At 44.3% G+C, this 26421-nt stretch overlaps 1 protein-coding gene across 3 annotated transcripts; it reads right to left on the reverse strand.

Moving 5' to 3' along the window:
• Window positions 1-1911: 1911 nt before the first annotated feature.
• On the reverse strand, window positions 1912-24425 carry vaspb (vasodilator stimulated phosphoprotein b). 3 transcript variants are annotated; one of them, XM_076282526.1, is made up of 14 exons: window positions 23927-24425; window positions 12109-12280; window positions 9731-9911; window positions 9443-9509; window positions 7871-7953; window positions 7256-7494; window positions 6489-6637; window positions 6022-6079; window positions 5827-5854; window positions 5642-5684; window positions 5265-5324; window positions 4197-4266; window positions 3942-3999; window positions 1912-3700 (listed from the first exon to the last, which is right to left on the reverse strand). In XM_076282526.1, the coding sequence occupies exons 1-14, from the start codon at window positions 23929-23931 to the stop codon at window positions 3663-3665; spliced, it is 1251 nt and encodes a 416-aa protein (XP_076138641.1). In that variant the 5' UTR covers window positions 23932-24425; the 3' UTR covers window positions 1912-3662. The 3 variants fall into 3 exon arrangements, with proteins under 3 accessions (XP_076138641.1, XP_076138640.1, XP_076138642.1); XM_076282525.1 differs by having other exon boundaries at window positions 7853-7953; XM_076282527.1 differs by lacking the exon at window positions 5265-5324 and having other exon boundaries at window positions 7853-7953.
• Between the last annotated feature and the right edge of the window lie 1996 nt (window positions 24426-26421).

The following is a 26421-nucleotide window of genomic DNA, read 5'->3' on the forward strand; positions in this document are numbered from 1 at the left end:
TAGGTCAAATATAGTAAGGAGAATAGTTGTAGTACACAATAATATCAATTCAATCAATAGCCTAATAAAAAAGCAATGTAAAAAAGGGGAAAGGCAATAATAAAACAATAATGTCAATTCAATCAATAATATAAAACAATAACATGCTAAGACTACATTAAGGAGAATATCAATAATAAACAATAATGTCAAATTAATTAACAGCCCAATTAAAATAAAACAACATTATATAAACCATAAGCGCTTAAACAACTAAGTATATGTTGAATAGGAATGTCTTTAGACCCCTCTTAAACGACCCAAAACTACCACAGGAACGGAGAGCACTGGGCAGTTCATTCCACCAACATGGAACCACTGAAGAAAAGAGTCTGGAGTCAGTCAGTCAGTTTTCATGACTGGTCGACACAACATACGCTCAGCAGAAGACCGCAGTGGGCGGTTGGGGATGTAAGGCTTGATTATTGAATTAAAATAACTAGGAGCAGATGTAGTTAGTGTCCTATAGGCCTATAGGCCAAAGTGAGAGATTTAAATTTAATTCTGGCTACTATAGGGAGCCAATGGAGAGTAACTAGGAGAGGAGTTACATGTGTCCTCTTTGGCTGATTGAAGACCAGGCGTGCTCCAGCATTTTGAATCAGCTGTAATGATCTTGTTACACAAGCGGGTAAGCCAGCTAATAGTGAATTACAATAGTCCAGCTTAGAGATGACCATGGTCTGAACAAGAAGTTGTGTGGAATCTTGTGTCAGATAAGGTCTGATCTTCCTAATGTTGTAAAGCATAAACCGGCATGATTTATGATATACGCTCTTTCTATCTTGACATACCCTACCTTTCATGTCAGTCTCTTTTTCCAGCATAGAGTATGGTTACACTAACATAATGTAATAATCAGTGCAGCAAACCACATTTTCTTAACTGGCATCTTCCTTCCTGAGGATGGTTTGTAGTGCTAGGTTTCATTAATTGATCATATCATAGAAATATTGCTTATTATAGTCCATGGCAACTAGATGTGATAACTATTTTATCTTCCCCTTCATACCCAAAACACCTGGGGGCCGTATGAAACCTGCTGGTGGGCCGGATCTGTCCCTCGGGCCTCATATTTGACCAGACCTACCCGCGCAGTTGCCCAAAGGCCTAGACCTCTGCAGTTTGCCTAAAAAAATGTCTGACACAGCCAACAAACAAACGGTTGGAGAGTAACATTAGGCTTACATGTAATTTGCTTAATTAAATGACAAGCTAAATGTGATCAGATATATGTACATGTGTAATAACATTCATTTCTAATAAAGAAAATTGTGGTGATTACAACCAGATTAAAACATTTTTCTGGAAAAAGCTGTAAAGCTATGTAGAATATAACAATGTTGTTTGGCATCTTTCCGTCACCCAGAGCTTTACAATTTGCACTGCCTCTAATATGCCAATGAAAAAGTAATTGCATGTATTAATTTATATTACTTTCAGTAAGTAATGTTCATTATTTATTAATTTTTTGAAAGGATAGCTAGTAATTTGTAACCAATTACATTTCAAAAGTAGCCTTACGAACCATGCGCACAAACACTGTTCAGTTCAGGCGTCATGACCGTATAGTCCTAATAATTATTTAATTACACTTTCTATGAGGGCAACATTTAAAACTTTACAATAATTATTAGAGGCATGCTAATAATGAATACTAATTGTTCCTAACAATCCTAATCATCGACCTCTTATCCAAAAACATTTTAGTAAAGGGAAATCATATTGTCACTGTCAAAATAGTAAATAGCCTGCTCTTATTTTTGTAGCCTATATTGTAGGCCAAGTAAGCAATTAAACAAGAACATTAAAGAACATTTTAAACAACAAATATTTTTTGCCATTAAAATAAAGACACCAGACTCATTCAAATGCAGTAAAGAAGCAGCTGTATTTGACTATAAAGGCAATTCTAATCCAGTGTCTCTACGCCATTTCCTTTATATTTCAGTGTAAAAAGCCTATACTCTAATGGAAAAAATAAACAAAAGGTAACAGGAAACCCAAAATAACAATCTCTTAAAAGAAAATTAAACAGAAAAAAAAATCATCCAAAAATATCCCCATTCACCAATCAGTTCAATTAAAATAGAAACATTATCTCAATTCATCATCTAACAATTTCCCTCAAAACAAAAATATATATATACCTCATATATATATATATTTATTTATATGTATTTCCAAGGCAGTTTGTCATGGCCACAAGACAGACAGGTTCATGGCCAATATGGTATTCATATCTTAATGTATAGTCAAGAAAACATACCTCAAAAGTATGGAACTATGTGAAGGACAGTTAGGGACAGGTGTACTGAGTGAATAAGACAGGTGTGTGTTTATGTTGCGGGGAGTGAGGTGACAATGCAATGGCGCTCACAGAGCAGACACGTGTACAGGTACTCTCACCAATGTCCTGCCTTTCTGCTGGCAAGCCATACAGGAAAGGTGCGTAAGTGTAAGTGTGTGTGTGTGTATGAAGGTGGGCTGGGTGGTCACTGTGCAAGCTCCAGACCAGAGCTGTCAGTCACCATTCCCTTTTCTCAATTCAGTCTCTCCTGCCCCTCAGCCGGTGTGCTCTGCAGCACCTCTCCGTCGGACATGGTGTGAGGGACACCGAGAGCGAGAGAGAGAGAGAGAGAGAGAGAGAGAGAGAGAGAGAGAGAGAGAGAGAGAGAGAGAGAGAGAGAGAGAGAGAGAGAGAGAGAGAGAGAGAGAGAGAGAGAGAGAGAGAGAGAGAGAGAGAGAGAGAGAGAGAGCGCACCACTGCTTGCCCAGATGAAGATGAGAGCTCCTGGTGTCCTTTGCACAGTGCTGGGAACACCATCACATTGATGTGGGGGTCAACCTGAGAGAAAGAGGCCTCTTATCAGAGGCGCCCGCTGTGCTGTACTGTCAGGAAATGACCGACCCACCGACTGACCGACTGTGAGACGTCTCTCAGAGGGCAGAGTGCTGAGGTCGCTGCCGCCTGGGGACAGAGAAGCTTCGGACAGATGTACATGCCAGCACGTGAGTGATTACAGTAACTGGGATGAACTGATATGCACGATTCCCTGAACGCCTCGGTCTCTCGTGAGACCTGGTCGGAAGAGGTGGAGGGACATTATGGAATGGAGGGGGGGGGGGGGGTAAATATAATACAATTGAAAAGGGCCTGTGTCTGCATGAGAGGAAGGACATGACACTATGGGATGAGAAAGAGTTTGAGGATTTAGCCCTGTGGGGTGAAGCAGTGGTTTCTTTACAATTGGTGCACAGGTTGAGCAGAGTGAAGGAGAAAAAAACAAATGGGTTTGGGTGGAGAATGATGGAGAAGTTGACACTCGAGTGGTGGTAGCATATCAGTTGGGTATTTTATTACCTATTCCCGGGTTAAGGTGTCGTTATTGTGGGCAAGTTCCCTGGGTATTGAACATATTTATGTGTGTGTGTGTGTGTGTGTGTGTGTGTGTGTGTGTGTGTGTGTGTGTGTGTGTGTTTATGCATGTGTTTGAGTGTGGTCTGTAAGCCTGTATGACTTGGAAGATGTGTAAGTAAGAGATAGAGATAATCCCTGGACTACACAGGAGGGAGAAGTGTCCTCCCCTATTCATTCAGACAAGAGTGACTGTGCAATCAGACTATGTGGACCCTCTCTTCTGTAACTCCTGAATGAATGCTGTGAAGGAAAGAAAAATATGAATGAGCAAGTTTAATTAGCTGCATTTAAACAGACAGCATTGACTGGCCGATTGAGAATCAAATCATGTGGTTGATAAGATGATTTCCTCAGGGCATCTACCCTCTCATCCCTGACAAATGAAATATGGCTATTTTAATAGTGACTGCATTCAAATAACTTTTATTTCCAAACTTCTATCTATCTAAAGTACTGTACAATTTTGTTTATTAGCTCTTACCGCCAATGATCTCATCCTTTACTTTCTGCAGCTCCTTTCTCACCTCTTCCAGTAACTCCTGCAAACACACACACACATTAGCACCCTAGTGCTCACACATGCCTGAAGACCAAGACATGTAAGTAAGCGCTGACGATGATGTCATGATTACCATCTAAACTGGTCTTTAAATCACCTGTTTAATCATTCAAGCTATTCATATCTATGGATAAGCTTCATTAGACACAAACTACGGTGATGAAAGCGCAAAATCACCTGTTTAAGTTTTTCCATGTCAGACTCTTCACCACCCTCTGACTCATTAGTGTTGTTTGTTGCCTTCATTCTGCAAGAGGAGTTGATGAAAAAAAGAAGAAAAAAAAAAGATGTTGTGTAAGAAAAAATGCCCCAACACCACAAATCTGGCACAACATAACAAAAGCTGGCAGAAATTCCTGCCGTGGCACTGCAAATCCATCGCCATGACAACCACCCAGCCCATTGCCATGGCGATGCCAAAAGCATTCAAAGAGCACCAAGTATTTCACCACCACCACCACCACCACTCTCCCTCTACCCACCAAATCTCCTCTCTTGGGCTTCAGTGTGTGTGTGTGTGAGAGAGAGAGAGAGTGAGAGAGAGAGTGAAGGGGGGGGGGGTCTTTATTCAGGATTCTGCCTCTAGCACTCAGCATCTCATTACATTCTGCACAATGTACATTTTTCATGGTTATGGTGGGGTGGGGGGTTGAGACGTGGCTTCGCCATCCACACGACTGTTCGTGTTAACCACCCGAAGGTGAACTGCAATACAGGAGTTTCAACAGCAAGTCAACAACCTTGTGGTAAACAGCAGGCTTTCTGAGGAAGAAGTGGGGAGTTCAAAAGACTGTTCAGACAATCAGGAGAATGAGTGTTATTCAACCCCACACCACTGCACCACCAAGTCAGCACACACCACCACCACCACCTGGTTAGAACAAACGTGAAGCTCTTTGGGTGAAAATAAAACACCGTTAATGTAAAAATTTCTTCTGTACGGGGTTTGCAATCCTCACATCAGTCCATGCGGGTTGTACAGTAGTCTTGTAGACACATGTCAGTTCCATCACACTTTCCACATCAGGTAAGTGTCAAGTAAAAAGAAAGCCTCATTGTATGCCCTTTCCAAAGCCCCAAAGCAGCACCAGGATGGTCAATAAATGGGTTGACTGCTTTGAGGGTAGTGTTATATTTTTATTGCTCTGTGTGTGTGTGTGTGTGTGTGTGTGTGTGTGCCAGAAGCCAGTGCAAGATTGGAAACGTCTAACCCAGTCCAGGGGAGAGGTCAGTGGGAGTCTATACCTGGGCATACTGGCAGTGGAGAAGGCAGTGTCCGCATTCCAACTGAGTGTGGCGCTATTCCTGTTCAAGACACATACAGTATACTCTGCTTGGAACACTGCTTGGGCAGGGAAACATGTGTAGCCTGTCTGTAACCCAGACAGTGCTTACCATTTGAAGAAAAAACAAACAAACAAAAGAACAGCCATACATTTTGGATGGTGCTCTTGTGCCATGTCCTAAAACCACATTCTGCGCGGCTCGTATTACACCATTTTATTCACACACGCTTTACATTCTCTCTCACTTTCAAACACACACGGTTAACAAAGAAATCTATTCCAGATTCTGGTGGTAGAGGTAGAGAATACGATCACATCAACAACAGAAGGCCATACCTGGGCATAGTGGCAGATTTCTCCCAAGGCCTTCTCACAGGTTCTGCATAAACACAAAGACCAACTATTAAAAACCCAGTGAAGGTCACTAATGAACATGTACAAGATCATATGATCTCTGTTCAGATTCACGCAGATGTTAACAATTCCCTTTTTATTCCATTTCGAAAAACACAAACACTCACCACTCTGGCCTTGCGATTCAGAGTCATCCTAGGAGATTAGAAGTGATATTGGGAGGATGAAAGAGGAAGAAAATACAATAAATAAGTAAAATGAGTAAAATGAACACGGAATGGCCATTTGAATTGCTGGGAGTGCCCTTCCTCCATTTGAAATCGTACAAATCCAAAAGGTGGAAAAACGTCTCTCATACGTACATTATTGGGCTCATCTTGCTTTGCGGGTGCCTTCTCTCCCTTGTCTGCTGCTTTTCGCCTAAAACGGCAGACAAATTTGAGAATTACTCATCTACTCACCGAGGTATTAGAGATTACATTATGGTCATGCTTATTCATCTGGCAGGCGCTATTATACTATTAGCGTTTTATTTTATGCCGTCCGATAATCCAGATTTCACTGGGCTACCGTCACTGAATGCCTCGATCCAAATAGCAGATGTGGAGGTCCTCAAAAACAACCACAAAAATATATATTTTTAACGAGATAGTGAACATGGTAGGTGGGCTTGACATGAGGGTAGACAGTCAACTACTTGAAGTTCTTAACAACAGAACAACAGGACATTTATCTGACTCATGCCAGATCCAATAATTTGTCCTCATCTGCCAGGGTGCAGGGTGAAAGGCCAGTAGAGAAGAGTGGTATTGTGATGCCTGATTCTAACCTTCTTGCCAATATGGCACTCATCTCCCCCATCAGGCCACCTCCCCCGGCTGGCAGGGAGGCACTGCTACGGCTGGCATCAGGCTTTGCGGCGGCTGCGGCTGGGGCTGCGGCACCGGCTCCAGCTCCACCACCACCACCACCGTCATCCTTTAGGGGGCAGCAGAGAGGCAAACACTGGTGTGTCAGAGCAGCAGCAGCAATATCACCTAGCACAGTCTTGGGCCCTCATCTATTTGCTCTGTCTCTCTGTCTCTTTCTCTCTCTCTCATGCATGTAAATCGTCCTCTTTCCATCTCCCTCTCCATCTATATATGTCATAAATCTCTTCTCACCCCTCCTTCCCCACCCATCTACTTCATGTGTCCTCATCTTCCACTTACAGTAGAGAAAAGTGTCCTCATATTTATTTGAATCTCAAAATCGGTTTCATTTTGACATTTTAATGTATACAGCTCCCGGTAGCCACTGCAACAGTTTAAATTTAGCACCTGAACATTGCTCCTTTTTCTTTCTTTTCTGCTGCAAGTCATTTTTCATGTCCTTTGCCTGCAACTCTCTGGACTTGGATTCCCGTTGTTAAATATTTCAACTTCATCTTCCACTTCACAGCATGTTTCCCTTTTCCCTCCATCTACCACCACCCCATCTACCCAGTCCTGTCCACTCCTTCATCTCCCTCCCTCCTCCCCTGGTACCATCTCCATCCCCCTCTCTTTCCTCTCCTTCACCATCTTCCCTGTCGTACGACTCTCGTCTCTCTCTCACCTTGGGCACTTTGCGGAGTTTGGCTCCAGCCAGGGCTGCTGCCAGGCCTCCTCCTCCTCCAAGACCGCCGCCGCCTTCTCCCCCACCTCCTGGGGATGGCAGTGGTGGGGCTGGTGGGGGTCCACCTGATGGTGGGGGTCCCGGGGGAGGTGGTGGACCGGCTGGAGGAGGCCCTGGAGGGGGCGGAGGAGGAGGAGGTGCCGGCGGGCCTCCAGGAGCCATTGGAGGAGCAGGGGGAACTGAGGAGAGACCGGAGATCACATCACCAGAAGAACGCACCAATGAGATCAATCAGGCATCTTAAAAACTACAATATGAGTTGCAATGAATACAAGTGACTGTGATGAAAGGTTTCTTCTAACAGTGAAAAAAGCATGACTAATGAATGGTGTGGATTACAGTGATTGTTGTTACTATTGATTCAATTTGACTATTCAACACATACATTTCCAGACTACATTACCCAAGTAAAAAAATAATCGTTTCAATAATGAAAAGAACTGCCATTACTAATACACTGCATAGAGAAAACAGCACTAGGGTAATATTTTATGAAGCCTTCTAGGGTGAGGCCAGGAAGGTGATGCACCACCTCACCAGTCTCATGTGGTGTACCTGCCGCTGCTTGCCGCTCTCTCTCCTGCCTCTCCCTCTCTTGCCGTTCTCTTTCCTGCTGCTCAAGCCTCTGTTGTTCCAACCTAGAGGCCAACAAGAATGACGGAACAAACAATGATCTAAAACACAATAATATTTGTTTTGCTTGACATTACATAAAACACATTACAATATCTAGCATATGAATGTGCAAAATAAAAATATATGAAAGTTGTCTTTAGTTAGTCTTCAAACATTTGACCCTACTACTTTTGAGACACACACTGAAAAGCACAGCCGAGTACTGTATAGATTCTGTGGAAGTGTATTATATTGGTTGTAAACTAACTCAAACTTGATTGCAATGAAATCAAACTTCCAGTGAACATGGACTGCAATGACACATCCGTTCCCAGCCATGATGGTTCTCTAGAATTTCACTAAGCCACTCCCTTTTCAAACACCACTTTTTTATAGTCATTCCTGCACTCAGACCATTTGTGACTTCCTGTCTAATCAGACGTGTGTACACACACACATACTGTCTGTGATTGAGCAAGGCACATTAGCCGCTGCGCTCCACACAGACAGGGCATTAGGCCGTGCTGCATATGCTGCTGTGTATGTAGGCCAGTGTCGGTGTGGCTCACTGTGAGGTCACGGGCAGTTTTTTTCTCCCCCTGGCAGTGTTTGGGCCGATTAGTGGCCCCCACCACCCCAAGCTCCCAGCCCCCAAGGGAGCAGTTCAAAGACATGATTAGCCCTGGGGTGGAATGCAATCACACATCTGGCCGCCGAGGGTTAATCCCGCCCGACTGCCATGCCAGCCCGGTTGACCGTGGCCCCATCTACACCCCACACAACTCTCCGTCCCTGGCAATGCCACCTACAGGAAGATGAGGGCATCTACCGTGGGTGGTAAGAATCAAACCCTTCCGAGAGCCAATGGACGTACATGGCTGCCATGTGACTGTCATTTGACAGTCAGCAGCGTAAACCAATCCAAGAGCTGCCCTGGAAGTACTTTAAAGTGACCCCAAGCGAATGGGATTAGCCGTAAAGCTGGACGAGACAGGGACACGATCGGCCAGGGGTGGGACTAAATAAGAGAGGGATGAAGGGAGGGGGGGGGAATCAGGAAGGAGGGATAAGGGTAAGCAGTGACTCCTGCTTTCGACCCCTGACCCTGGGGGCTGATAGAGGGCTAAAGACTGCCGAGCTAATGCTGCCAAATCCCTTAAGAGTGTGTTCAGCCACAACGCAGTGTGTCTGCGAGCTTGTGTATGTGTATGGTTGTGTAACTCTTGGTTTGTGTGTGTGTGTGTGTCTGTGTGTGTGTGTGTGTGTGTGTGTGTGTGTGTGCGCTTGTTCAGCTCTTTCTCTGTGTCTCTCTGTGTGTGTGAAAGGGTGCCTAAGCAAATTTAAAGTGTCGCAAAAAGCAGCAAAAGTCTTGGACGTCTGGACACCTATAATAATCCCTCCAATCCAACTCTTGCCCTCTAGTCTCTAGCCAACAGAACACAAACAAGTAATCATCTTCCCATTTTAAGCCTTTAAAACAACCCCATGCCCCCCAAAAGGATCTTTTGGTACCTCCGCTGCTGTTCAATCTCCTCTGGAGATGGTCCATTTGACACTGGACGGGGGAGTGTAGAGTAACCTGAAACACATCAGACAATTTGTGTTTGTGTTTATGTAAATCACAATCATTTTCCATTATTTTCCAACATTTCCCATAAATATATATATTCTAAAATTCACAATGAATGAAATGTTAATTTGCTAAAATGTTATATAATGGTGTCTTTGCATCTATGGTGGCTGGTACAAGTGTGTTTATAACTGTGTATGTGTACGTAACCGTGTGCATGTGTGTCATACCTGCATCTGCCATTGCATTGAGCACTTCTAGTGCGTGCAGCATGCCATTTGCGAAGAGGGCAGCATCCTCCTTGCTGCCGAAGTTAAGCCCCCACACCTGCCTGTTGTCCCGCCACTGGTGAAAGTTAGGCGTAGCCTGATTGTATTTCAGCCCCTTCACAATCGGACAGTTTATCACCACCTGAGGGGACACACACACACACACACACACACACACACACACACACACACACACACACACACACACACACACACACACACACACACACACACACACACACACACACACACACACACACACACACACACACACACACACACACACACACACACACACACAGACATTAGTTGCAGACACCCTTTAATGAAAGGTCACAAGTTCATTTGACCTTTGCCTGCCCAAAAGGGAAGTGAGACTGACCGTGAGGTCATATAACAAAACATCTCATCAAAGTTGACCTTATAGCTTTATCAGCAGAGTGAAGTTGAAGTATTACTTAACTGCTGTCTGAAGTGTACAGTACAGCACAGCGCAGTACATGTCATTGCTGTGGCAGTGTGAAGGGTTAAATCCTTCTGCTGACTTGACCTCCGGGCTGAAGTGGTGACAGGCACTAATAGGACATCGGCTCAAGTTCACAGAGGACACCCAAGGAAACATCCAGTAGGTGGTGCTCCTGCTGCAGCTGGCCCGCACATACACCCAGCTGCTGTTGCTGTTGTGTGTATGTGTGTGTGCCTGTGTGTGTGTGTGAGTGTGAGTGTGAGTGTGTGTGTCTGTGTGTGTGTGTGTGTGTGCGTGTGCGTGTGTGAGGGAGAGCGATAGAGAGAGCAGGGCGAGCGAGCGAGCATGCTGAATGTGCTGACGCCTCACTTTTGTGTTTGTTTTACAGCCCTGAATTCCAGAGGGCAGTGGAGAGACTCGCCGGCCCGACGTCTAAAGCGGCACGGCCAAAAACAGATCAACAGTTCAATTGAGGCGGCCAGCCATGCTGCCACAACCCTGCCACCGGCCCAAAGACACAGACAGACAGACAGACACAGACACACACACAGTACAAGCAGACAGAGACAGAATGAGCTAGGGTTGAGGGGTATACAGGAAACCTAAATAACAAAGAGAAAAAATGACAGGGAGGAAGAGAGAAAGTGAGAGGGGGGGGATAGAGAGAGAGAGAGAGAGAGAGAGAGAGAGAGAGAGAGAGAGAGAGAGAGAGAGAGAGAGAGAGAGAGAGAGAGAGAGAGAGAGAGAGAAAGAAAGAAAGAAAGAAAGAAAGAAAGAAAGAAAGAAAGAGAGAGAGAGAGAGAGAGAAAGATGGATGAGGCGCAGTAAAAGCTCAAGAGAATGGCCCTCTTGGGGCACAGAGCAACAAACCAGAACTAAAAAAGCAGACTGGACTACAGGAGAGAGTGACTGCATAGAAAAATGACAGAGAGAGAGAATGGAAGGGATAGAGCGAAACAAAGAGAGGTGATAAAAGAAAAGAGATGAAAGAAGGTATGGTGAAAGAGAGAGAGAGAGAGAGAAAAAGAGAGAGAAAAAGAGAGAGATAGAAGTGAAAGATGAGGGTCAGCTGGAGCAGAAGGAAGCTGGTGAAGGAACAATATGGACAGGGCAGGGGAAAGCCACCTCTAATTGTTACAGGAAATGGTTGAGCTTTCCAACTATCTCATAGGAAATATCATCCACTTTAGGGTGCGTCTCCGAGGAACACTTCTTCTTGTGTCTGCAAGAGTGTGGGTCTGTGGGTCTGTGTGTATGTGTGTGTGTGTGTGCAAATTTGGAAAAAGGGGAGGTGTGGGGGAGGGGGAGGGACACAGAAGGAGAAACAGATAGAGAGAAGAGAAAGGGGGAGAGATGGAGAGCCGGGCTAAATAAAGAACCTTGGTATGTAGGGAAAAAAGCTGACGTGAATTAAAAAAAGCCCTGGATATGCTACACTTTCCACTCAGACACAGGTGAAAGGAGACGGTGTGTGTGTGGGAAGTGAGAGGGTGTTGATTGGGGAGGTGTGATGCTCCTTTGTCTGCAGAGGAACCACGATGACATGTGAAAGACACCGCTGGTGTGAACAGATGGGCCAGGGTACCAACTGATGGAGCAAAAGGGAGGAGCTGCCTTGCAGTACAGGTAGGCTATCAGAGGAACCAACCAGCAGAGTCGTGGCAAGTACGTGAAGTACGCACATGCATGCACACACAAAAGAACTAAACAAACAGACACTACAGTGCATAGCTGTAGGGCACAGAGGCACACACTATGGATACAGTCTCTGTCACACACACACACACAAACTGGATACAGTCTCTCTCACTCACACACACACACACACACACACACACACACACACACACACACACACACACACACACACTACCTGCTGGTCTGTCTGCATCTTGCGGCCCACCACTCTGAAGGCGTTGGTGGTGGGGTTGTGGTAGATCTGGACCCGGCTGAAGACCTGGGCCCCCGTGCCGGCCGGGATCCACTTCTTATTGGCATCGTCATAGATCATCACCGTGGCCCTCGCCTGACAGATGCTCGACTCACTGATAGAGAGACAGAGGGAGTGAGAGACAGAGAGAGAGAGAGAGAGAGAGAGAGAGAGAGAGAGACAGAAAGTGTGTGTGAGAGAGAGAGAGAGACAAAGAGGGAGATGGAATTGGAAGATAAAGCAAAAGAAGGGGGGGGGGGAGAAAGACAAAAATGAGTGGCATAGTATAAACATGACATAGTTGAGAGTCTGCGTAATGCCGGCAGGATGGCTTCCAGCAGCCACATTAGATCCTACAGACCCCCTCCCCCCAAGCCCTCCACAGCCCCCGGCTCACTGACTGACTCCACGCCAGCATTACCTCATGCATTTGTGAGGGGCGCTCTCAAGTTTACCCCCTTGGAGTTCACATTATGATTCTCCAAACACCATTCACAGAGTGCACACAGGGCTAAATATTCCTTCCTCATTACCAATCACCTTGTTTTTACATCACCATCAACTTCCAGACGACCTAGAATGGTGTTTGGAGTCACACCAACGTCAGCTTTCGCCTGTCAACCAAATGGTGAAATAAATCAAGGGAGTATCCAGGGGGGGCAGAGGTAGCAGGCTGTTGACCGGGAGGAATGGCTCTCTGGCGTGAAAGAGGACGAGAAGTGGAATCGGAGAAGAAAGAAGTCTAATGTGATGCCAAATCAATGTGCAGGAACAATGGAGTTGCACAAAGACAGGAAGCGCTCACGCGTTCTATCGCATGGAGGAACAACAAGCCGGCAAGATGGCAGTTTCTAGAGGCTTCCACCTGCATAATCTCCTCATCGAAACCAAAGCAAATGTAAACAATACTAGTTCACCTTCTCTGTCCCCAGACACAATCACACAAACACACACAAACGCACACACCTTGTCAATATCTCTTTCAGATCAAAGAGACAACACACAAACACACACATGGTAAATCTTATCGCTAATCTTAAAACCTAAATATTCTGTAATAAATGGCCACAACAATGAACAGACAAAAAACACTTTTCATCTCTGATGCTGCACATAAACACACACACACACACACACACACACAAAGATGTCATCCTGGTGTCATAAGGTGCCATGTGTCTCAGAGTTTTAGGCCAGATTGGCATTAGGCATCTCTGGAGAATGGCATTTGAAACAAGAGGCCCTTACATAACCCACCAGCAAATCCATCCTGCACTCAGATAATGTTTACATTCCTGACCCATGAAAGCAGGATAAGATTTGTTTTATATCCACTTATGGTGCTCATGGTTTCTTAACGCACAAACGCTAAGCCGGCCTGTCACAAAAGCAGCCCGAAGTGGCCAAAAAGTATGAAGGAGCAGGCGGGTTGGAATGTTCAGAGAAAGACAAATAAGGGAAAAAAGGAAAGAGAAAAAAGGAAGAAAAAAGGAAGGTTTCAAACTGCCTGGGCTGTCCCATCGTCTCCTCCTCCACCTCCTGTGGCACTCATCCTTCTCGCCTCCTCCTCCTTTCTTTCTCCTCCTCCTCCTCATCACTCTCTCCCACCCTTCCCCAGCCTGTTCTGTGATACAATCTTCCACTTCCTGTGACACTGCATAGCGAAGGCAGCCTTCTTCCTGCTCTCAGCAATGCCTAATAAGGGCTGGCTGTACCATTCGCTCTGTGTGTACAGGAGTCTTTGTATATGCATGCTTGTGGTTCTGTCCATGAGCGCGCACACGCACGCGCACACACACACACACACACACACACACACACACACACAGTTACTCATTAGTTAAGTGCGCTGGCCCACATGTTTGAGACTTTGGAAGGAGGAAATAGGGCAGTAGGAGCAGATTTCTGATAGACGATAAAGGAAAACAGGAAGGAGAGGATGGATGCTGAGGTGAGAAGGTTGGAAAACTGGAGAAAGGGAGACAGGTATGGGAGAGAGAGAGAGAGAGAGAGAGAGAGAGAGAGAGAGAGAGAGAGAGAGAGAGAGAGAGAGAGAGAGAGAGAGAGAGAGAGACAAAGAGTGTTGTAGAGTGGGACAAGGGGAATGTTACTGGAATTCAGATGTATTTTTAATGGTGAGACTGAGAGCGCAGGCTGGGAGGGGAACCGAGAGTGAGAGATGAATAATTAATGACCCCACCAACACGGGCCACACACACACACACAACATACGATCAACTCATATCGACGATAGCTCAGGACCAACACCACAATAGATCGCACATAAATACACGATCGAAAAACAAGCACAGCCTGAGATGTCTGAAACTCTACCTGACATCCGTCTCATCAGACTGACAGCTGATTTGACAACATGCCCATTAGGGCAACAGTCATGAGTATCACTCTCACTCCTCTCTACACAATGATGACTGTGCAAAGTAGCGTGCCCATCTCCAGACAATACACTGGCATCAGATTTAAATGTCTGATAAGAGTGGTTGCGTGCACATCTCACCTATATTTAGGCCAGGTGCACACCAAAATACACTAGAAGGTAAAACAGAGAATGTCTGGAGTAGCTCACCGGAGTAGGTCCCAAACCGTTTAGACACGGTCAGGTCAAAGTGTTGCTGTTTTTTTTAATTCAAATTTGGGAGCTACTCCAGTGTGCGGACATTATCTTTTGTTTTAAACTACAGCAGTAAACAGTATTTGAGCCATGACGGTCACTGCCATGGCCACCACTCTATGTTAAGAGCTCAATTTAAAGCTCTACCTGGAAGGCCCCTCAGCTTTGGAGACTGAACTGCAGAGCTTTTGTTTCTGTTTGTGACCTATGAAACATTCACAGCTTACTGATAAGACAATATGCTAACACTGTGACAAATCACGTCCGTGGATACTTTTGTGATTGTAGCCGATAACCTCCTGATAAAAGTCTGGTCCGTTAACGCCCTAGAGAGTAAACATGCACAGCAATCAAAGGCACTCTGATTACAACTAATAAAGAAAGAAAAAAAAAGTTTAGGGCGGCGTTCAGCTACACGCAGGGATATTAATTACGTGATGTTGGAGACTAGTCCTTGAGAATGGTAGTCCAGTTTCACAGCCAAGGAGGGGTTAACAGGAAACTGCAGTGCGTGGCCGAGGCACACTTGAAGAAATGTCTGTATAAGGCTGTGTGTGCACACAGTTGCCTCGAATGCACTGACAAGTAGAGTCAGGCCCAGTAATCTCCTCCTCTTATGCGCACTAATTGTCTTTTTCTTCTTCTCCAACTCCCCTTGCCCAGCTCGCCTTGCGTAAAAATGCGACAGGCCAAAACACAGTCATCGAACACTCACATGCTTACACACACACACTGAGAAGCATTCTTCCTCATGACGTCAACAGAGTCTCGGTTGAGTTATTAGAGAGTTTTTAGTCATCCAGGTGTTTACTCAAAGGGTGCTGATGTGAGGCAACGCAGGCGATGACGATAACATTTGGAAAGTCATGGATTCAGACAAAAGGGCCTCAGGTTCTGTTAGTGTAAACCATCCATGCCCCAGGGCTGACAGTTCTCAACGTTTACACACAATGTCATAATTACACTGAGCTACAGTACAGCTTTATGGCACTAGGCCCCTTGACTGCAGAAATGCTATTTCAGAAAATAAAAGTTCCATTTCCTTTTTAATTCTTCATGCCCTATAGATAAAAAAAATACACAAATGGGGGTTGGGGGCAGGGTGTGTGTGTGTGTGGTGTGGTGCTCCTCTTCCATAATACACGAGAGGATCTGCAATGGCACTCTGGTTGGCTGTTAACAGCATGGTGAGGGGTAATAAAGGAAGTGATGTAACCAACACTCTCACTCTCAGTCGTTACGTAAAAAAAGAAGAAAAATAGGGATGGGGGGAAGATTCCGCCATGCTATATCAGCCGCGTGAAGCTTAGTCTAAATTCCTGGAGGGCTACACATATGCTCTCCTTCTCTCCCTGCTCCAGATCGGAGTGGCTTTGCGGAGAACAACAAACTGGTATTATGGAAAGGCACTGGAACGAAAACTAGCACTCCGACATCCCTCCAGGAAGCCAGGCTGCCAGGGAGACCCTGGCTTCTTATATGGTGACCACACACCCCGAGGACAGGCAGGCACGAGTGTGTCCTTTTATTTTAGCCTTTCAAAAAAAATCCTAGGCCTTCAATTTGGTTTGCTACAGAGTGGAGATATGTGCGGGAGGGCAAGTCACAACAGTCATCCGCACTGGGAATAGTAACAAAGTTGACTTAATCTGCCAACAGCAGAGGGACAGCAAAAAAAACATCCGTGTAGATTAGCCTAAATAAGGACAGACATATCAAAAACAGGCACACACTCGAGCAGCTGTCAAGGTTAAATGCAACCACAATGTCCGAGTGACGGAGGAATGTTAAATATAAACATGTCAGCATATAACATCATTGCTTTCAGCGGGGGGAAACGTTTTACCCCGAAATTTCCATAATCAGCAAGTCAAGTATTTCAAGTATGTACTGCAGCCAGTGGTGTTTGGCTTGAGTCACAGACAAAAGAGACGCAGTGAGCCTGATCTCGTCTCTAGTGCTGGTAACTTTCCTTCTTTTCCCGTACTCATTCACTCACTCACATTTACTCTCTCTCTCTCTCTCTCACACACACACACAGACAGACAGAGAACATACTGCATGCCACGACTTGCATGTAAGTCCTGCTTGGGGCTACTGCTTTCAATCTCGCGCTGTCAGAGGGACAGCACCAGGCATGCTGGCAGTCAGCTGCTCCCAGTCTGCATCCCTTCTCCATTTTCAACACTCTCTCTCTCTCTCCCTTCACCCCCCACTCGCTCTTAGCCAGATTCTCCGCCGGCCGTGGCCAACTGTCCCCAAGATTTTTCAGGTGACATCATTCCCGATGAATATTCTCCACCATGCTGGCGGCTCCCCAAGCTTGAAGGCATGACCTTTCTTTAGAGCAGGCCTGATCGCTTAAGACCGTGCAGTAGCGCGGCATGGGCACAGCCAGGGCATTCTGCGTTCTTTCGCGAATCCAGGATCGGCTGGAGCGGTAGCCGTCAGGGCCTTATTTGGCCGGTGGATTCAAAACCGCTTCTTTCTGGTTTTAATTCCTTTTGCAGGTTGGAGCACATCCCCGCAGACTGAGCCTCTACGCTGGCGAAGAACTCCCCTGGATGGATAGAGGTTAGGGGGGGTTGGGGGGGGGGGAGGAGCGGGAAACGGCGCCGTGGGGAGGTGGGATAGGATAGCAATGATGACACAGCGGATCTGCTGTTGCCTTAACATGTTAATTTTCTTTCTGTCTTTTCTCGCTCCCTCTTTCCCCCTTGATATTCACCAATTCTTTCTCTCGCTTTACTTTTACGTTTTCCATCTCTCTGAGGGAAACACAAGTTTTCACTGGGGGCAGCTTGGTTTCATCAATTTGGGGTTTGAGGCAGGGGCGTGTAATAAAAAACGAAATATTAAAATTCCTCTGGAGCATTAAATTGGTCTAATGCTTCTCTTTATGAGAGGCCTATGTCTCTGTCTGAACAGCCCCTGGCATGCACACACAGAGACAATCACGAGCAGATCTGTTTACTCTGGTGTCAGCATTAAGGTCTACAAAACACATACCTGAGATTTCATTTCGGAACATGCTGCAAAGAGAGGCTCTACAACTCTAGTCTGAGGCCACGAACCCCATAACACAAACATGGTTAAAACAGACATCTGATGACTATAACACCTGTGCCGGTATTGCAGTTGACTCTAGGGACTGCAGGTCAGTGTGGGGGGCTTGCAAAAACTAAGAAATATTAACACCTTTAACACAGACCTTTTGTAAAGAAAGATCTTCCCCTGAAGCCGGTCCAGAGGGGAAATACCCGAGATACACGATGGCTACCACAACCATGGCTAATTATGGGGTGGATGTATAGAAACCAGTCCAGAGATCACTTGTCTTGTCTTGACAGAGTTTGGACGTACACAGAGAGCTTTGACCCTCGTCTGTGTTGAGTAAGCCTCTGCGTGGTCATGTGGCGCCTGCTTCCATGTTGACCTCATGCAGATCAATGCTCTTTATCCCGGCCTGGGCAGGGGCTCCACGGGGAAACTCCTCTCTTCGCCACCACATTAATCCTAGTCCTTTACCGACGGCTCCATTAACCTTGGGGGGCTAATGGCTCTACGCAGGGCCGACTCGGCGGTCTACAGTGTCCATTAAGGGAGGCTTGTTCCTCTTGGGCAGTGGTGTGAGTCCATCAGGCGGCTGACCGGCCGCCTTGAAGGAGCTGGTCTCGCTGCCATTAGCTCAGCGAATGGGCTGAGTCACTGTCTGCTCAGCTCTATACCTGCTACGTCTCTCGCTGACCACTCGCTGCCAGTGTGTAGAGTAGACTGGCGGGAATTTGATTTGATAGAGGCAGCAGCTAATTGCTTAATAATGTCTAATTTCTGAAAAGGCAAGGTGCTTAATGTTGTTCCGAGGCAGGATTGAGCAATTTGGAGGAGACACGGACGGTTTTTAACTTGTATTTTGAACTTCCTATGTAGTGCGTGTTTGTGTGCGTTTCTAACGGATTCACTTCCTATGTCCAGTGTGTGTACCTATATGTGTGTGTCTGTGAGTGTTGAGTTGGAAAAGGGTGGAGGTATTTCATAGCGGTTATGGGTGTGTCTTGGGGCAAACTGTCCCAAGAGGCTTTTGTGGCTTTCCATCAATGACATTCCAGAATGCCAGCTATAGGCACCAATTCTATAGAAATCTTCCAAAACCACAGTAAAAAACACAGCTTTACTTTGCACAGACTGAAAACACATCCGTGATCAACTATGACCAACAATACAGCTGTAGCATAATGAACATGCCTCAAAACATCATGTTAAACAAATCCAAAGATATTTGATAACAAGAAGAAAAAAAAAACCCTCACCCAACTGGATATCCCCATGCAGACGTATGAAATAGGGGGGTAAGCAGACTAAGCAACTTTAGTACCATCATTCCTAATCTCTCCACAGGCCTGTATGGTCCATTCATGAGTAACAGACCAACACAGCAGGGTGTGGTTAATTCGAACAAACATTCACAAACACATGCCGTCACACTCATTAAGAGGTGGTTCACCTGTGAGAGAGGACTGCATGGGTCATTTGTTCTGCATGATCGAAAACATAAAAGAATTATTGTGCAGTTTTGAGCATGACCCCCCCATTGCAGACCTCACACAGTACAATTTATACCAGATTGTCCAGCTACATGGTTTACTTCCATTCGTAGATAAAGCAGTCTTAAAGCAGCAAACAAGCAGCAGGCACTTTAATTCAATGTCTGTTCGCAGTGCAGAGATGGTAGACATATTTGGAAAGGGATCGTGGCTCTGAATATACTGAACCCATAAGCATGGCTTTTCTGTGATCATGGATGTCAAATTTGTAGCTGGTCTCATTTCAGGCCCCACTACACAGATGCACTGGGTTTGGTACAAAAACGGGATGAGGGATTTGATGTTCAAGCCCTTCAACCCCCCCGGTCAGGATGAAGACGGACACTGCTGGTGCTTAATATCTCCAGTCCTAAGATGCCATCTGCTCTAGAATCAGCAGAGAGGGACATGCATGCAAATGTTTTCTTTACAGTGACATAATCATCATCATATTCAACCTAGCTGCTACATGCTAACGAGCACAATGAAAATGCCGTGAAATGAAAAAGGATGAACGTATGAATGAATGAATCCTTTGCTGCTGTTGGATCCTATGTGTAAACGTATGCACACAGAAATGTCAATTATTCTTAGATTGATTATTTTTGTCTCAAGGGTAGAGTTGTACAATGTCAAAATATCAAATCTAAAAAAGTGAGTTTTGATAGTCATTTCTTATGTGCAAAATATAATTTATGTTGCGGCTGTTCAATTTCCTCTGGAAAGCAACGCTGCCCACCAGACGATCATGACCAATCTGATCATTATGAAACGTGGATCAGCCTGAGTTTGCAGTTATGTTAGACTTGCACATACATCGTATTGCTTTAAACCCCAATTCTTTGATTTTTGTGCAGGTACTGATGCTTATACAACTTTACATATCACAAATGTAAACAAATATGTAAAATAAGCAATATAACGCCATTGATTGTTCAAAATGGTACTTAGCAGACACTTTAGTCCAAAGCGACTTAAATGGTAACCTGCGTTGAGCATTTCAGAGATTTTTAATATTTTTATTTTAGATCAGGGGTGTCAAAGCCCCAATGTTTGGGTGGGAAGGGATTCAAGGGAAAATAAAAATACAAATTTAGATATTCATGTCCAGTGGTCATTGACAATGTGTAATAAGCAAAAAACAATAATCTCTATGATATGATAAATTAACGAAACCTAGCACTACAAACCATCCTCAGGAAGGAAGATGCCAGTAAGGAAAAATGTGGTTTGCTGTGCTGATTATTACATTATGTTAGCGTAGCCCTACTCTATGATGGAAAATGAGAGCCTGACATGGAAGGTAGAGGCTTATTTCAAGAAAGAAATAGCAGTATATGACAGTAGTACATGATAAACCTATATCACTTGTTTGCTCATAAGTGGGTGTAGTAAAGGAGTAGATTAAACAACAATCTGATACCCATGCAGAAAAATGATAATGGCCATGACAATGATTGCCCCCACAAGCTCTCATTCCAACAAATCTGACCCACTGCCTAATAATATGAGTCTGACACCTCTGCTCTAGATCTCCTTTTTGTGTGTGCTTAGATCAGGGTTTAAATGGCTGAATGGAAGACATAGAGCTATGTGAAATAAAGGAAGATCCTTTGTGAATATGGAAAAGCGGACTAATGTTTAGTAACACACCATGTGTGTGATTTAATCTGCGTCATCAAAAACTACTCTGTTCATACTATGACTGGAAAACCTTGCACCTCCCTGAGTAATCAGGTTCCCTCTCCAAATGATACCCAGAACCCAGAACCCTAGCTTCATTGTTCAAATTATTTCCAAAATAGAAAAGGGGATTTTTGTTCTGTTTTTTTTTTTTTTTTTTGGGGGGGTGGGGGTGATTATTTTTCCTTCTTCCTGTTTTACATGTTCTTTTTCCACTAACAGCAAGAATGCAATCATTAAGCCAGGCCATAAAATCTAACGACCTTACTACAACCAAATTCAAATTCAGTGGCCATATTCACCAGCGGTAATCAAGAATGACTCATGAGCCTACTTAAACAATATCCACAAACCAACAGCACCGTGAATAAACACCACATAATAAACATCAAACAATCATGATTCCAAGCTGAAACTTAGTCAGTTACAACTTGGCTCCTCAGGCTGACTTAAGGTATGACAAATGAGTAGGGAGGCCAGCACACAGGCCTTGTGGGTTTGTGGGTGTCCAGTCAGCTGGTCCTGACCTCAAGGCTAAACAGAGAATCTGTGATTCACCGGCAAATCGACCGTCATGGTGGGATGCCTGAGGGATGCCTGTTTTCCGCCCAGAGAATCTTCAGTTCAACCCAGCGAGCACACTTCCTGTATTTATTTCAGTAGATAAGCCACTGCTGAAGGGTTTCTCACGATCAAAACTGGCCAAAAGCTTGAATGAATGAATGAATGAATGAATGATTGGATGAATGAATGAATGAATGAATGAAATAAGACAGATAAAGATAAATAGAATGATTACATTGTAGGAACATTGTTTCTACATTTCAAACATGTAGTCCAGGACATAAAATGTTCCTCATGTCTTTGCTTTATTATCTAAAGTTCAGGGATACAACACACCTTGAGTTTGTCTTTTGTTAAGCAATTACTCATGTGGTGTTATGTGCCTCTTATGCTACTACACAAGTGTAGTAGACACTGCTGATAGAAAAATCTGCTAACATAACGTCTGAAAAAAATCACTGATTCATGATCTGGCTACAGTTCATAAGCTGATGTGTTTCCTGTGAGCCGGACCTTCATAGAATACATGAGCAGGACAGACGCAGCTAGTTGGAGTCATGGGGCAAATGTGTGCTACTCCACAGACACACGCTGGATCTTGACCTCCTTTAGCCCCATTTTTGAACTGTAATGGCACTTGAGATCAATTTAATGCAATGCCACTAAAGTTTCTTGCATTGCAGAGCATAATAGCTTAGCTTCCTATGTGAACAGGTTAGTTCAGTATGTCACTTTTGCACAAATCAAACTGAACTTTTGACCAATTGACCACACTCCCACGTTGACATTTCACAAACACCCTGGGACAATGAACTTGTAAATGTGACAACATTCCATCCCTCACCCATTATGTAGGCAGGACGAATGGGGTGAACCCTCTCTCTTGGGGAGCAGGGAGGGGGGCCATGAGTTGCAGCATTTTCCTGAGTTAGTTAGGCTACTGACTGACAGCGTTTATGTATCAAAAACCTTTGAGAATAGTCTGCTATTTATTCATCCATTTCTATTTGAGGAAATAACCAATTTGTTACACTAACAGCAACTGTAGCTAAAAATGCATGAGGGCAATATATCCCGTGCTGACATACGCTATGAATGGCGACAATTTGACTTGATTTTGGTCCAGAAATACACCGAAAGATAAACAGATAAGAAAACTTGTTGCACTGGTTGTTTTAGAAGGCACCCAAGAGGACAGAGTCCTCACCCCAGCCCATAGACTGGGTCCTTAAATGTGAAACCACCGCAGCCATTGTGTTAGAATATCAGAAAAATAACATTCCAGTAAAAACGTGCGAACAGCGGTGGCTTCAAAAGCGTGTAATTGCCAAATACAGGCTGCAACAGGATGTGGAATTCGACGGCGAGAGTTCCATACAAGGGCGCATTTTGGTTCCGGGAACGGCCTCTGCCAACTCCCAGAAAAGAAAGAAAAGAGGAGGGATCTAAAAGAGGATGGCTACGTGGTGCAAAACGCCAGGTAGGCTAGACCTGCCATCAAATGACAGCTTGACTAACGTGAAATACGTTACAAACAAGGCTTTTGATATGTAGCTAGTCTACCAGGTCAAACAAAGTCCCAACGCGGATTCTTTACGCACAAAAGGGAGGCCTAATCGCAATAGCTATCGTCAACTTCAATGAAGCACATATAGGCTACCTTACGCCCTTGATTGTCCCGTGGGGGCTTAAATTAGGTCCTCTATAGCCTAATATCAAACAAACCATAAATCGCAAGGAAAATTGGTCTCCCAAGTTAGTCGCCCATAGGCCGACCATTACCATTAGGCTAAAGAACAAACGAAGAGACAGACGACCCCCTCCCCTGCAGAGGCCGACTAGTGATGTGAGCAGTAGGAGCAACAGTAGGGCGAGAGAAAAGTTGAGGACTGACAGTGAGTAACAGCCCACAGCCAGATAGCGCGAATACCAACTTCTTTTCTGTTCCCTAAAAGAGCTTTCAGTGTGGCTAAAACACTTATTAGAGTTTTGGTTAGACCATAACCGCAGGATAGGGCCGACCGATTTTGAAAACCAGTAGCTTAACAGCCTCAAATACAGTAGCCAAATTAATCAAGAATCTATAGCCGTAATAAAACCAGACAAAGCATGCGCTGAACTAAAAACAACGTGAATAGACTGAACTTTCACTGTGCTAGCCTACAACAGTGAACAAATTGGTTTATTCTGCCATATTAACGTTACAACTAAAGTCTGAGAGTGAGCGTGTGCTACAGTATCCAGTTCCGAAAACAAAATGAACACAAAGCGTAGACAAATCAGATTTGACCTGCTTTACCTCATTGTTAGGCGAGAATGGAGATCCTCTTGGCCGCTGGGGTTTTGGCTTCAGATGTGAGCACGGAGTTACAAAGCAAAAAAGAAAATAAAAACGACGATATCGAGGAGATACACATCTATCTACCCACTAAGGGGTAATTATTATCAAGGGAGAGGGACCGAAGCACACCTCGGCGATTTCCTGGTTTGGGAAAGAGGTGGGGGGGAGTGGAAGAAGAGTGGATCTAGTAGTGGAGCGGGCTTGTCAACTCCAATCAGTATCCCAGACTCATCTCTCTCCTTTCTAAACACTCAAACGAGAGAGAAGCCGACACAACGTCTCGGCTAGATTACTTACTTCATCTTTTTTCATCACATTAACATTGTTAAACAGCTGATTCCCGACAAATTTCAAAACGGTACTGCCGTTGGCCGCCGGTCTAATTTTCGTTCGCGAGTAGCGACTGTAGCCTAACCTGCTCCTCCAACTCGAAGTAAGCTTTCATTCCTACCAGCTCTCCCCCTCCCACCGTGAATGAAGAAAAAAAAAAATCCACTCCGCCTTTCCCTAGCGGCTGAACGCCATAATTCCAAGCCTATTTAAAACGGTAACGCCATGCTGGTGGGGACGTATTTAAAACGGCAATGAGTTGCACAATTCATTGGGCACCATTTGAAGGAAAGCTTGGGCCATTTGGAATGTTACCCTACTTGTCGACCAGATTGTAGCTTTTTAGCTTAGGTTACTAAAACGTTCCTTAACATTGTTAAGTTTAACTAGTTGAACCTTTTTTGTTTGTTTGTTTGTTTGATTTGGTCAATGAAGATGAGTAACATTTTGCTATTTGGGCCTATTAAAGTTAAGTAATGTAGGCCCTCTGGCTTGCAACTTTTTCTTACAGACAGATATTTTATTTCCACATTGGCTATGTAAGGAATAATATTACATCTCAGTTTGATATTATTTGCAACACAGAAAAATATCCTATAAAATGTTAATATATGTTAATATCCTATAAAATGTGAAATAGAATATTCATACAAACAAGGCTAGTAGGCCATGCATGGGATTTAAATCAGGCCTATATTTATTTATTTATTTATTTATTTATTTATTTATTTATTTAAAAAAAGGGTTTTTCAAAGTTATAGTGGCCTATCCTCTAATGCAAATTAATGATAGGTTTACTATCTTACTTCTTTGTTGATGGGTTTGAAATAAATTTAAAACAAAGTTCCACACACAATACCATGCTGACCAGATATCAATAGGCCACTGTAGCACTTAGCTGTTAAAACAAGGGTAATCATTTTGTTGCAATTGTATAATGTTAATTATATAATCAGATTTTCCCTCAACCAAGCATATCGTTTGTAAAAGACAAATTAGAGGGTGGGCGGGATTAGATGCAAAGAGCACCAATTTGTTTCTGCTTCTTTGTGCTGTGTGTTTAAACACACTGCTTAATCTTCTCCGATAAATAGTTGGGAAAGAAATCGGCTGTGCTAAAAGCAAATTAGTGTGAGCTGTAATTTTAGGTTTCCCCTCCTCCAGTGGCCTTCCCTTCTGTCCTGTCTGTGTGTGCTTGGCACACTTATCTCAGACAAGACCTGTTGAGAGGGCATTGAGTTATTCTGAGGAGAGACCTCTGGATGACTTGTGAGGCTTTGTTGTGAATCAGGTTAACAGGGAAGTTCTGTTCATTCATTAGAATATGTACATATTTAGGCTACCAATCTGTGGTTCACTGAGGTAGGCTGAACGTTTGGGGAATATTTTTGTGTAAGAGTTAAAATGAGGTGAGAGGTAGATGGAATTGGGAATGAACTTGGAATACTGAGAGAGAGAGAGGGGGGGGTGAATGGGAGAATGAAACTGGGAGAAAGAAAGAGAGGATGCAGTTTGGATAGTTCTGGGCTGGTCGCCAACACTGGAGAATCTTCAAGGAATTTTGAATGGAGCCCAAAGGAGCTGACAGGCACCACGGCTCTCTGACCCCTTTCGAAGCAAAACTAGAGACGCGATCTCACGCCAAGACGTTTTGAGCACACTGAGACAAGTTAGTTTATTAACACTTCAACAAACAACGCAGAACTATGTTTTGTGCATGTTTATTGAAAATAATACTACGTTTTCTGACTGTAAGTGCAAAGGGGATTAATCCTGTGTATGGCTCTGCTTAGTATTATGCAAGTGCACCCTCTACTGGCCTTCTGAAGGGCATGCACACGTTTTGCTCACCACAAGATGGCGACCAATGATCACAATAAATCTCCTTATTTTTTTAATTTATTTGAACACTTTTCATTTTATTCACATTTCAAAGGAATTAAGCATGGGATTTGTGTCCCTTGTAGACACAAATAATATTTGCATTATCCTCATAGACTACCCTTGCAGAATTAGTCTAATTTGACAGCTAAATATTTTTCAACATGTTGTGTTTCAAAAATATTTAGCAGGCAAATCAGACAAATTCTGCATTAAATCCCAGTTCTTCACAGTTGCATTTA

The sequence above is a fragment of the Alosa pseudoharengus genome, unplaced genomic scaffold, assembly GCF_046254945.1.
Source record: "Alosa pseudoharengus isolate Yale_2024_CS ecotype anadromous, Long Island Sound unplaced genomic scaffold, YU_APseudo_1.1 YU_APseudo_1.1_scf_13, whole genome shotgun sequence".
Classification (NCBI taxonomy): Eukaryota; Metazoa; Chordata; class Actinopteri; order Clupeiformes; family Clupeidae; genus Alosa; species Alosa pseudoharengus.